Source organism: Lagenorhynchus albirostris, chromosome 18 (genome assembly GCF_949774975.1).
Source record: "Lagenorhynchus albirostris chromosome 18, mLagAlb1.1, whole genome shotgun sequence".
Taxonomy (NCBI): domain Eukaryota; kingdom Metazoa; phylum Chordata; class Mammalia; order Artiodactyla; family Delphinidae; genus Lagenorhynchus; species Lagenorhynchus albirostris.
In genome coordinates this window covers 25,029,287-25,042,261 of record NC_083112.1, presented here as the reverse complement: position 1 = coordinate 25,042,261, position 12,975 = coordinate 25,029,287, and the positions used below count along the sequence as shown (strand labels likewise).

Here is a 12,975-nt window from a genome sequence, read left to right as displayed (position 1 = left end):
AGGCTTCTGCTTCCAAGCAAAGATTCGGATTGAAACTTCTTTGCAAAACACCACCAATGGCAAAGATTCAGATTGAAACTTCTTTGCAAAACACCACCAATGGCAAAGATTCAGATTGAAACTTCTTTGCAAAACACCACCAATGGCAAAGATTCAGATTGAAACTTCTTTGCAAAATACCACCAATGACCTTCTAACTGCCAAATCAAATTTCTGTGGTGTGACACGGTTGACCATACCCTGAAAGTGACACAGGGAAGATGTGTTACTGAGTTGATCACTGCTGTGGGAGACTGGGGTTCAGTTCAGCAGGGGACCTTCTGATGATCTATACAGAATGCATTTCAGAATTGGCCCTTTCTTAAAGTCGGGATTCTGAGGCATGTATCTACCAATTCCCAGCCTCCGCCACATGAGGACTACCCTGGGGGCATTAACGTCCCCTCAAACTCCTGTCCTGTGGTTGCAGGATCCTTCAGAGGAAGCCCTGAGGCAGAAAAACGAAGTAAAGTAGCCTATTACCATGGCCTGAGGGTGTCCATCCTAGTTGCAGCTGGGGTCAGAGGTTGGCCATGGGATACCACATGCATCCACTGGTGTCTCCAAACTGGTGTATTCTCAAACTCATTCTTTTTCCTCTTTTTTAATAATAGTGGGAGAGTCGTTGGAGTGGGAGATGAGTAAGAGGGCTACACTGGTGAGTTCCCAGAGGAGAGAGGATTGGAAAAGAGCTTGGGCACTTAGGGAGAGGACCCTGACTCTGGAGGCGTAATTTCTGTCATTTCTAGGAATACTTGGACTGAGACAGAACTTAATGGCAAGGATATGACAAGTGTTTGTGTGTGTGTGTGTGTGTGTGTGTGTGTGTGTGTGTGTGTGTTAAAGGCACTCAGGGATGCATTTGTTTGTGAAAAATCATTATTCAGCATTATATGGAATTTAACTTTTGGCTGTGAATTTATTATAGAAGGAGGATTAGGGAGATCTGAAATGACCATCAGAGTGATAAAGTTCGCATGTTGTTGTGAACTATCTACATTTGAATACAGGAAGCCTGGGCACATCTATATTAAAATCTATTCATTTATTAATCTGTTTAGTAAGAGAAACCCTGAGTTTTAGCTGGACACATACTGCGCATCTAATGACAATATTTCCGAAACATGCAGCTGGATGAGGTGATACGATTAAATTCTCCCCAGCGGAAAAATGGCAAAAGTAGTGTAAAGGTCCTTAAAAAAGGAATTTTTTGCTCTCCATTTCCTCTCTTTCCCCAACCCTGCAGGCTGCAACATAGATATAATCCTGGTGAGTGTGCTTTGTTCGTGAGGATGAAGACAACTCATTAGGAGCTGGCGGAAAACAGTGAGGGAACCTGGGCTCATGAAGAACCTCATGGAGCCAGAATCACCCTGCCAACACTTAACAGCTCACTTCTGGACTGAATGGAGAGAAACCAGTTTCTGTCTTATATTTTAGGGTCTCTTTGGTATAGATGTTCGGCTCGTACTCTCACACAATATGGAAGCAGAAAACTTAGGAAATAGCCTGTCGTCCTTCCTTTCTCATACTCCTTTCATACTTCCTTTCCCAGCTCCCTCATCTCTAAACATACAGTAATAGGTCCAGCTCAATCTCTTTAACCCCTCTTATAACTGTCCCTTCTTCATCAAGCCCACAACAACTGCCCCCATTGAGGGCTGCAGTAGTCTGGACTACATCTGCCTTCCTTTAACTGGTCTTGCCCCCTCCGTTTTGCACGGAGAGGAGTCTCAACAAAACATTCAATCACGTCAAGTCCCTACTTAAAAATTCTCAACGAATTTACACTGTATGCAAAAAAAAGTCAACTCCTTGGGCGTGACATACAGTGACTTCAAGATGTGATGCTTAAGAACTTTGCCAGCTTGTTCTCATCCCAAGTTTCCCCTCACATCCTAGGATCAGGTCAAAACAAAATACACTCTGTAACCTGAACATTCCCACCTTTGGAACTGTACTGTCTTTGAAGAGTCTGCCACAGTAGGAATTATAATCCTCATTGAGGTAATTTCCTTACTTGTCTATCTTCCTCAACATTTCCACGTTCCCAACTTCATCTATTACAAGTGACTCAATTTGGTTATTCAGAGTCCTAGGTCCCCCAGGAATTATCTACAAGAGATATCAGAAAATACTGCCTTTCCACTGGGGTTTCTAAGCTGGTAGGATGTGGGTCTGGGGAGTCCTGGCAATCATTTTGGCTGCCATGTGATAAAATCTAGCCTGACAGATCGTACAGTAGAGACTGCTATTCATACCACAATACCCTTCCTCAGCATTCTACAAGAAGGAACCCTTGAATTTTAATAAGATACATGTTGACCCAGAATAAAGACTACCTTTCTCAAGCACACATACAGGTGTGGACATAAGGTCAAGATCTGGCCAATGTCATGTGACCAGAAGTGATGTGAACAACTTCGTTCACAGGGGTCATGCCCCCGCCCCCCTTTCCCTTTCTCCTTGCCTCATGGCTGGAATATAGACATGAGGGTGAACCAGCTTGGGCCACGTGAACCAGGACAATACCCTAAGGGTAGCAGAATGGGAAAACAGAAAAGCGTGGGTCTCAGGTGACTTCCTAGATCAGGGTCTACATAACAGATTAGACTTTTATATGAGAAACTTCTATCTTATTAAAACAACTATAGGGTCTCTCTGTACATACCACCACACCTAGATCCTAACTAATGTATGAAGTGAGAGGAAAACATTTCTGTACAAAGAAAGCCATAAGGATATTAAGACTGGATCGGGCTGTGCCTTGAAGTGACAGCCATTGCTATTTGCTAGTTTCCCCAGAATTAAGGGATAGTTTGCCCCCGCGCCGCTGCTATATTCCTGATTAAGACATGGTACTTACAAGCAGCTAAAATTGCTTTGGAGGAGAATGTAAAAGGTTGACTCTGTCATGGAGAGGTGACTGCCCACAGAGTAGCATGGTTTCTGAGAAAATATGCCTCAGATATGGAGGGGAATGGTATTCAACAATACTGTTCCCTGCACCCTGTGTCTTGGATGGTGTTGAGTCCACAGGCTTAAATAAATGAAGAACAGCAGCTGATGGAACGGATCTGGGTGACAAAATGGCCCAGAGTCAACAAGAGGGCATAAAACGTATTGCCTATCTCGTACTTGAAGACTTGGCAGCTTCTATGAGTACTATTGTGTTTTGCTTTGTTTTGTTAAAAAAATTTGGTTTGTATATATTTAACAATCTCTATGGTTCTAAAAATACCCTATCAATTAATTCTCTTAGGATTGTTAGTTAGCCATATTTTCTATAAACAATTTTGCTTCCTATACTTTCTTGCTCTATCATATTTGCTACAATAAATATTCTTTTAAAGTTACGATGAAAAGATGTTGAAATTTTTAAGCAGGTAAGGGAGAGATCAGAGGAGAGGACAGAGAAAAGTAAAACAGCTAAGAAGCAAGCAACAGATTTTAGGATTTCAAAGACAAGTAAACTTTCAAGGGCTTCCCTGGTGGCACAGTGGTTAAGAATCCATCTGCCAATGCAGGGGACACAAGTTCGAGCCCTGGTCCGGGAAGATCCCACATGCCGCAGGGCAACTAAGTCCGTGCGCCACAACTACTGAGCCTGAGCTCTAGAGCCCGTGAACCACAACTACTGAAGCCCACATGCCTAGAACCCGTGCTCCACAACAAGAGAAGCCACCGCAGTGAGAAGCCCGTGCACCGCAATGAAGAGTAGCCCCTGCTCACAGCAACTAGAGAAAGCCCGCGCACAGCAATGAAGACCCAACGCAGCCAAAAATAAACTAAAAAAAAAAAAAGACAAGTAAACTTTCAAGTTTAAGGGACTGACACAGAACTGCAAAGTTTTTATATTTCCAATTCATGAATATTAAAACAAATTCAATTAAATAATTTTAGTTTACAACTCATTCATTATGTTTTATATTTTTTCCTCATTTCAGCACAAATTGGTGAAAATGACATCAGGCAAAACACTGGTTTCTAGTTTAATGAGCAGTGAGTAGCAAATTTATATTTTTAAATTATATTTTAAATAGATTCCTTATGGGTAGATGCCCTTTTCCAAGCACCTGTTCACCTGCTCATTATGAGATAAAGAACTCTTGCAATTTAGATATCTTGCAATTTAGATATCTAATGAACATCTGTGATGGCCACAGTTTGAAACACCTGGAACCTATAATATACTTTAAATCCTAATATATACACAGCCTTCCTAGACAATATTCATATCACATGTATGTATAACACCTCAAGTTTCAAAGCTTTCATATACACTAGCTCATCTGACCCATTATTTTTTTTTAAAGTAACATTTTATACACTTTAAAAAAACTTATTTATTTTTGGCTGCGTTGGGTCTTTGTTCCTGGTCGCAGGCTTTCTCTAGTTGTGGCAAGCAGGGGCTACTCTTCCTTGCAGTGTGCGGGCTTCTCATTGCAGTGGCTTCTCTTGTTGCGAAGCACGGGCTCTAGGTGCGCGGGCTTCGGTAGTTGTGGCACGTGGGCTCAGTAGTTGTGGCTCGCGGGCTCTAGAGCGCAGGCTCAGTAGTTGTGGCGCACGGGCTTAGTTGCTCCGCGGCATGTGGGACCTTCCAGGACCAGGGATCGAATCCATGTCTCATTGGCAGGCGGATTCTTAACCACTGCGCCACCAGGAAAGCCCTGACCCATTACTTTAAATCGCTTACATTTACTTAACTGTCCTTATGTTAATCATCATGAGGAAATTTGAAATTCACAAGTGTCAACTTTGCCTTTGTTCTGAGGTACCCATTAATAGTCACATCCCTTTCAGATGGTAAATGTATATGATTGCTTTAGCTCTATTTTAATAATGCCCTTCCCCCCTTACAAACATTTGAGCAATATATCTTGTGCAAAATGCTAATTCCTTTTTGTTGAAGTGTTCTTGGGACTGTCACAGTGTTCTTACCCTGGGTGTGTGGATGAGCTGCAGAAGTGTCATAACTTCTTTGAAATTATGAAATCATAAACATGTACATTTTTCTGGGGAATGGGTCAAAAGCTTTCATCAGATTCTCAATAAGATCCAGGTACAAAACAGAAAAACAAAACAAAACAAAACAACACTGCTCAACTAGAGGAGATAGAAGGACATTAAATTTAATCCTAAACCCAAATTATTTGCTAAATTAGTCTTATATTTTATACTTTTGAAAATACCAATGCTAACTGTTTGAATATTTAAATTATTTGAAATAATTTGGGTTCTCTGAGCTTTTCAGACTTCAGGCAGACAGAGACAAAAAATAAGATCATTCGAAGTCTTATAAATAGTAATCCTGCAAATGACATTATATTGAGAATTTGCTAAAATTTGTGTCAATTAATTGTAAAACTGAGACAAAGGCGCTTTCCTGTGATGAAGGGATTTCAACACTGCTACTTGTGTCACTCACTATGTAAGCAAGGGTTTTGTATATTTAGCAGAAACTAAATTAAGAGGTCAGAAGGCCTGGGGTTCTAGTGTCAGTTTTATTTGTAACTAACCATGTACAAATCACTTATCTATAAAATAAAGGTTAATTAACATCTATTCCCTAATTCACAAACATATCATGAAACCAAAATCCTTTCTAAGAAAAGCTCTTTGTAAACCAATATTTTCCTACTAATTAGCTTATACCTAACTCAGAGGTTGAGAATGACACATTAGAGAATCTGTCTCTTATCAGCTGGTTGCATACCCTAATTCTGTAGATGGATAATGTGGTTGAGACCAGCATTGTCCTATTTTGACCTTACAAAACAAAAAGCTATCAACAAGAAGTTATTGGTGAAGAAAAGTCAGTCAAAAAATACTATTGAGATACAGCTTTCCATGTTAAGAGCAGCGCTTGTTGACACCCCTGATATGGGACAAACAAAACTAAAGCATGTTTGCTGTTTTGAAGGAACACATGCTGCTAGGGTGAGAATCTTATTTCACTAAATAATGCTGAACAGAAATGTCCTGTGGACTCTTCAGGTGGCCAATCAAAATGGCTAAGAAAACATTATTTGTGTGTTTGGCTTTTTTAAACCCTTTTCTCTTTCCCTCCCTTTTCTTATTCAAAATTCACACCTCAGTACTCTGCCAGTGTGAAAAAATGTTAGCATTTGGTCACTAGAGAATAAACATAGAAGAGGAATTAGCATGTTACTGAACAAAGATTCAAGAAGATAAACTAAGTGGGTATAGAAAAATTTATAGAACATAAGCATCTGTATATATACACCATTTATCGTGTATATGTATTGTGACAACCATATGTATTAACAGACCCTCAAAAGTAAGCACCTATATGTTCTCGTATTTAACAATGTTAATTTTGTGCAATTTAGTCTCTATTTCTAGACCTTCTCTTATTATGGTGATACAAAACAAACAAAAAACAGACTGGAGCATGGTTCACAGAGAAATATAGGACAGATACAAATAACCTAATAAAATAACCATGTACACCACTGCTTAGGGAAGTATTTTAGAGGAAACATACTTTCACTATTGGCCCCAAACGCTATCATCCACTTATGTTCTTTAACTGTCAACTTTTAATACAAAAATAGCTTCAAGCTGATAATCATTTACAGTGACTTACAAAACTGACAGAAAATTTCAACGCTACATAAAACAATTCTATACACAGCTTAAAGTTTTAAAGTTCTCTTCTGGCACTGGATTTTAGAGTTGATAGACACAATAACTACTACTGATCTCAATAAAACACTGTTTTTAGCTTATACATATTTTCAAAACCAGTATCGACTCACAAAAGTCACTTCCTGCTAAAGAATCCTCTAAGACAAACAGCAAAACTATACAGCCAAAATATTGTAGGAGAGCATATAAACGTTTTAAGACAAGGCATGACCAACGGATAAAAATGTACATTACCCAATCACATGTCCAGTGAAAAAAACGATTGTTCCCCTGATTCAACGAAGCATGTATCAGATATAGATGAAAAAATATGGCAACTTACCTATTGCTTTTGGTTTAGAAGGGTCTAAATAGTTGGTGATGCTACCAGAATGGGTCTTTTTTAAGATAGAAAAATGGTCGTATTTAGCAAATACACATTTTATATTCCAAAAATAAAAATGAAATTTCTTTTAAAACAGTGGAATCCTGATTTTTTTTTTACTTTCTGTGAGTGCTTAAGACCATTCTGCACATTATCAAAATGAAATCACTCTTTAATAACCTTAATATATATGTCCAATTTTTTTCTTTGCAGAAGAGAAGAACACCAAACCAAATTTTAACAAACTGTATTAACTTAGAATCCTAAAAACTGACTATTTGAAAATTTGGGAAATCTACTACTTTCATTATTCTGAAGGAAGATATAAACCTTCAAAACCCTACCAACAATTTCTAGTCCAATTTTCTATATAAAAATTAAAAAGCTAATTTCCTCACAACACTAAATAGAATTTAAAAACTAACAAGACTAAATTAGATAATCAAAATATAAACAGTGTAACTAATCAAAACGATTCACTGGTGCAACAAATACTTGAACAAAGAAGAAAACCACCAAGCATTCTAATCAATTATATGGTTCATTGTTTTGCATACTTTAATCTGGACTTTCTGCACAGTATATCATTATATAGTTGATTTCACGGACTGTTTAAACTTTGTAACATGACATTAGCAATTCACACATTACCCTTTCTAAGCCAAATGTGCAGCCCTAATCAATTTTTTTTTCCAGAAAAGAAAAGGACATCTTTTTAAGATATATTCCATAGCAGTAGAAACATCTTAGTATTTCAAAATATTTACAAAGAACCCTGCTGATCCTGTGCATTTCGCTGCGGCGCTACCTGTACCCAGACTTCATCATCAGAAAAAGAACTTGAACTTCCTGACTCAGAGTCCAGTTCACTGAATCCATCTAAGTCCCATTCAGTACTAGACTCACTCCGTGCATCATCTTCCTCAGTGATGAAACTCTGACCAGGTTCAAGGCAGGAAGGATAAACACGAGCACAGAGGCAAATAAACCCAGAGTCAAACTGCAAAAGACCTAACATGGTACCTATATTAATCCACTGGTCTTCCCTAGTATCATATTCATACACAGTCACCCGGTTTTTTTTCCATTGTGGGGTTGTAGAAGTGATGAGGAGCAACTTTTGGCCATGATTAACAATCTGATAGTTGTGGGTCTCAGAGTCCAGGGGAATATTACTAATGCGCCTCCATTCTCCCCTGGCTGGGTTATACACCTTCATGACTGGGATGTCACAGATACAATAGATCTCATCATTGAAGACACAGGCTTCCTGAAAGTCACTGCGTTTAAGAGAAGCACAGTTCAGCCACATATTATGGCTAGGATCGTAGCAGAGCATGCGCTTACTGTTCACAGCATAAAGATAGTTCTGAACCACTATTAGTTCAAAGGAATAGAAGGAATGCGGTACAGGAGCCACTAAGGCCCACTGGTTCCTCTGAACACTGTAGCATTCCACTTCCTTTAATTTAACTCCAGTAATAGGGTCTCGCCCACCCAAAATGTAAATGTAGCCATTGAGGTATGCCACATCCATGCCCTCACGGCAGAGCAGGCGGTCAGCAAGTTGCTGCCAACTATTCTGGGCTGGTTTATACACCCAGAGGTCTTTCCTGGGCTGGGCGGCCAGATAGATGTCATGGTCTGGAGAGACACAGACAGCTGAGGAGGTGACAGTCTTAGTGTGAGCCAAGCTGGTCAAAGGTGATGGCATTGTGTAAATGTCCCCTGAGTATGGGTCATAGCACAGAAAGGGATCTCTGGGATGTCCAAAGAAGATCACCATCTCCTTGGCACACATACCCAGCCTCTGGGGTGGATTTTCTGCCATGGACACAAGAGAGCTGCAGCCACTGCTGCTCTCTGGCTTTGGCACCAGAGACTTGTACAACATGTCACCATACCGCATCTGCAGGGCTCCTTCGATAAGGTCCAGACAGTATTTCCTCACAATGGGCTTGGTCAGCAGCCCCTCCAGGTAATCCTGATCTTCGTCGGTGAAGTGTGTCCAGCGGACACACTTGAAGACTTCTGCAGCGCTGGGACCCCGCTCCTTGGGAGCCGCCTCCAACCACTGCACCGCCACGTGGCACACTGTCCGCTCACTCTCGACGTCTAGACTGTCCAGGCGCAGGACGGCCAGCAGTTGGGCCAGGGTCAGATCTGCCAGAGACTCCTCCCGAATCGAACCCATGCGGCTGAGCTGCTTGAAGTTGTGGGCTATAAACGACTGGGCCTGTGATCGCAGCTTGTGATGGTCGAAGGCATCGGCGAACTTGAGGATGGCCGTGCAGTTGGCCAGGTCAAGGCGGCGGGCTAGGAAGGAGGCACAGGCTTCACGCACATACTCGAGCTGCAGCATGTCGGAGGCGGCGTACAGGCGCTGCACGTTGGCCTCACTTAATGACACACGACCCGTGTAGCAGTAATCGACCAGCACCTCGAAGGACTCGGCATCCACATCGTGCATGGTCACGTTCGTCTGGTGACTCTCGTACATGCCGCCGGTGAACATGCTCTTGAAGTAGGGACACGCGGCAGCCAGCACGTTACGGTTGCAGGAAAAAAGGCGGCCCGTGCCAGGCCCGCTGCCAGGCGTGACCACCTCGATGGTCACATCACAGAGCAGCCGCGCGTCGTAGAAGGACTTGAGCTGGGCCAGCAGGGCTGCGGAATGGGCCGTGTCCTTCAGCTCCTCCGGGCCCGTGAAAAAAGCCGAAACCGAGGGCTTGGAAAGCCTCTTGGGCCGCCTTCCGCCGCGGGGACTGGCGAGGCGGCGAGAGCGCGGAGCTTCTTCCCGGGACTGCATGGTGGAGATGCTGGCGGAGAGCTGAGGACGAGTACGGGTGTAAGGACCGGGCTCTGGCGCCTCCTCACCCTCTGCTCGGGGACGCTAAGACCGCGGTGTCCCTAAAGAGACTGCGCGGGGGCCGCGCTAACTTAACTCAACCCTACGCCGCGGTGCCGCCTCTGTTTAACGCGCAGACAGTGCCTGACTCACCCGTTTCCAGTTCCGCGCCCTTTCTCCGCTTCAGCTCGCCCTCACAGTACCTACTGGCTGGAACCGAGCGATCCGCCACCGCCGCGCTGGCAATACCGGTAGGCGTCCAGGAGAACTACGGCTCCCAGGTTGCCTTCCGCGCCTCGAGGAACGCCGAGGCCCTCCGGCCTCTGCCGCTTAGGCGGCTTCACAGAAACCGCTTTGCACGTTGGGAGTAGTAGTTCGAGTAATATCGCGAGGCTTCTGGGGGATGACTGCTTTGACTAACAGAATTGGGAAGCGTTTATTCTCCCGGATTTGACGGTTTAGAGCTGTGGGTTTGAACTCCACAGTAGAAGCCCCATTTTAGTATTCATTAGTTGTGTAACTTTTCTCTGAGAACTTTTCCCTCTTTGCAAAATGGGGATAATAGTATTTCATAGGACTGTGTGAGGATGAAATGAGATAAACTGCGAAGGACCTAGAACGCTTCAATAAATATTTGTTGATTAGAATAATTAAGTGCTTACACTGTGCCTAAAATGTAAAGATTCAATAAGTGTTGGTTTTTCTTCTAGAATTTATGAAAAATGAGGCACCCACTTAGTTGAAACCATGAACAATTTCTGCAAAGAAAACTTCCAGTGTTTAATGTTGCTTCTTTTCAAAGGTTCTTAAGTGTATTACAATATTATTTATTTATTTTTGGCTGCATTGGGTCTTCACTGCTGCACCTGGGCTTTCTCTAGTTGCCGCGAGCAGGGGCTACTCTTTGTTATAGTGCGTGGGCTTCTCGTTGTGGTGGCTTCTGTTGCAGAGCACGGGCTCTAGGCATGCAGGCTCAATAGTTGTGGCTCACAGGCTGTAGAGCACAGGCTCAGTAGTTGTGGCGCACAGGCTTAGTTGCTCCTGTGGCATGTAGGATCTTCCTGGACCAGGGCTCAAACCGGGGTCCCCTGAATTGGCAGGTTGATAATTTTTTTAAATAAATAAATTTATTTATTTATTGGCTGTGTTGGGTTTTTGTTGCTGCACGTGGGCTTCAGTAGTTGTGGCACACGGGCTCTAGAGCGCAGGCTAAGTAGTTCTGGCGCACGGGCTTAGTTGCTCCGCGGCATGTGGGATCTTCCCGGATCAGGGCTCAAATCTGTGTCCCCTGCATTCGCAGGCGTTTCCTTAACCACTGCACCACCAGGGAAGTCCTGAAGTGTATTACAGTATTTTCATTACTAAACAATATGTAGGTTCATTAGGATGTCTTAGACAAAGATGAGGTCTTAGAGAACAGCATTTATAGATGGCCTTAAATATGCAAATCAGGCATATTCATAGACAGGGTGGCATCTCACCAAATCAACACTTCATCTTCTGGGAAGCAAGCTTATTTTCATAACTTCTTAATAGGAATATTACACTGCTTTCATTTATTTCCACAAATCAGTTGAAGATTCTGGAATTGTCTTTATTAAGGCGTTTTAATGAGAGTTTTAAATTAAAATATTTGTTTTTTTGTTTCAAATATTTATTTATTTTTATTTTTGGCTGCATCAGGTCTGAGATGTGGCACGCGGGATCTTTTGTTGCAGCACACAGGCTTTTCTCTCTAGTTGTGGCGCTCAGGCTCCAGAGTGCATGGGCTTAGTAGTTGCAGTGTGCAGGCTTAGTTGCCCTGCAGCATGTGGGATCTTATTTCACCAACCAGGGATCGAACCCATGTCCCCTGCATTGGAAGGCAGATTCTTAACCACTGGACCACCAGGGAAGTCCCAAGATTTAAATATTTAAACAAACGTACCTTGTATTGTACAAAAGCCCAAGATCCTCAAGACTTGGTATTCATACATGCTCTAACATTCCTTGAAATAATATAGTAGTTTATGCCTTACAAAAGTTTTATATATATACATATGTACTGATCAACATTTAAATATTCAAAATCAAGGGCTTAGAGATTTTTTTAAGTTAGAGATCTTTTATTTAAAAACCAGACTGCTCCTGGGACTTCCCTGGTGGCAAAGCACGTGCCACGGAGCAACTAAGCCCGTGCGCCACAACTACTGAGCCTGTGCTCTAGAGCCCGTGAGCCACAACTACTGAAGCCCGTGCACCTAGAGCCTGTGCTCCGCAACAAGAGAAGCCACCACAATGAGAAGCCTGCACACTGCAATGAAGAGTAGTCCCCACTCGCTGCAACTAGAGAAAGCCTGCACACAGCAACAAAGACCCAACGCAGCCAAAAAACAAAAAAAACCCCAAAAAACCCAGACTGCTCCTGCTGCTAGTTTGCCATGTGTTACCATAACCTAATGAATGAAATCTTTAGTATTATTACATGAGTAGGTATATAACATATAGCAGAATAACTCTCAAATTGTTTTTCTTTTTAGCTGATGAGGGTCTAATGGAAATACTCCGAGATAGAGACATTAAGCTAAGTGGGGCTCTGGGCTCCAAAATCTCTTCTGTACCCTCATTGGGTATCCTTCAGGTACACCAGAGACAATTAAGTCATTAGTAACACCGATTGCTTCCTCTCCTGCACTAACACCAGCTGGGGGAAAAGCAATAAAAACAATTTTTAAGTTGATAAAATATACTTAACATAAAGGTTACCATTTTAACAATTTTTAAATTGTTCATTGCTTTGGCATTAAGTATATTCACACTGGTTTGCCACCATCACTCTACCACCCATCTCTAGAACTCCTTATATGTTGCAAAACTGAAACTCTGTACCCATTCATAATAACTCTCCTTTCTTCCTCCCCCAAATCCCTGGTAACTACCATTTTACTTCCTGTCTCTTTGAATTTGACTACTCTAGGTACTTAATATAAGTTCAGTGATTAATTTTTACCTTCCTTATATCTGCCCATACTTTGTTATTTGGTTTAGTTTACTGTTCACAGAACCCAAAATA

The 12,975-nt window shown here is 42.2% G+C and overlaps 1 protein-coding gene across 1 annotated transcript; it reads right to left on the bottom strand.

Annotated features, from left to right (window-relative positions):
* Positions 1-6,579: 6,579 nt before the first annotated feature.
* KBTBD7 (kelch repeat and BTB domain containing 7) lies at positions 6,580-10,609 on the bottom strand. The gene has a single exon (XM_060129232.1). It carries the CDS (start codon positions 9,882-9,884, stop codon positions 7,839-7,841), a length of 2,046 nt encoding a protein of 681 aa, XP_059985215.1. The 5' UTR covers positions 9,885-10,609; the 3' UTR covers positions 6,580-7,838.
* Positions 10,610-12,975: the final 2,366 nt, after the last annotated feature.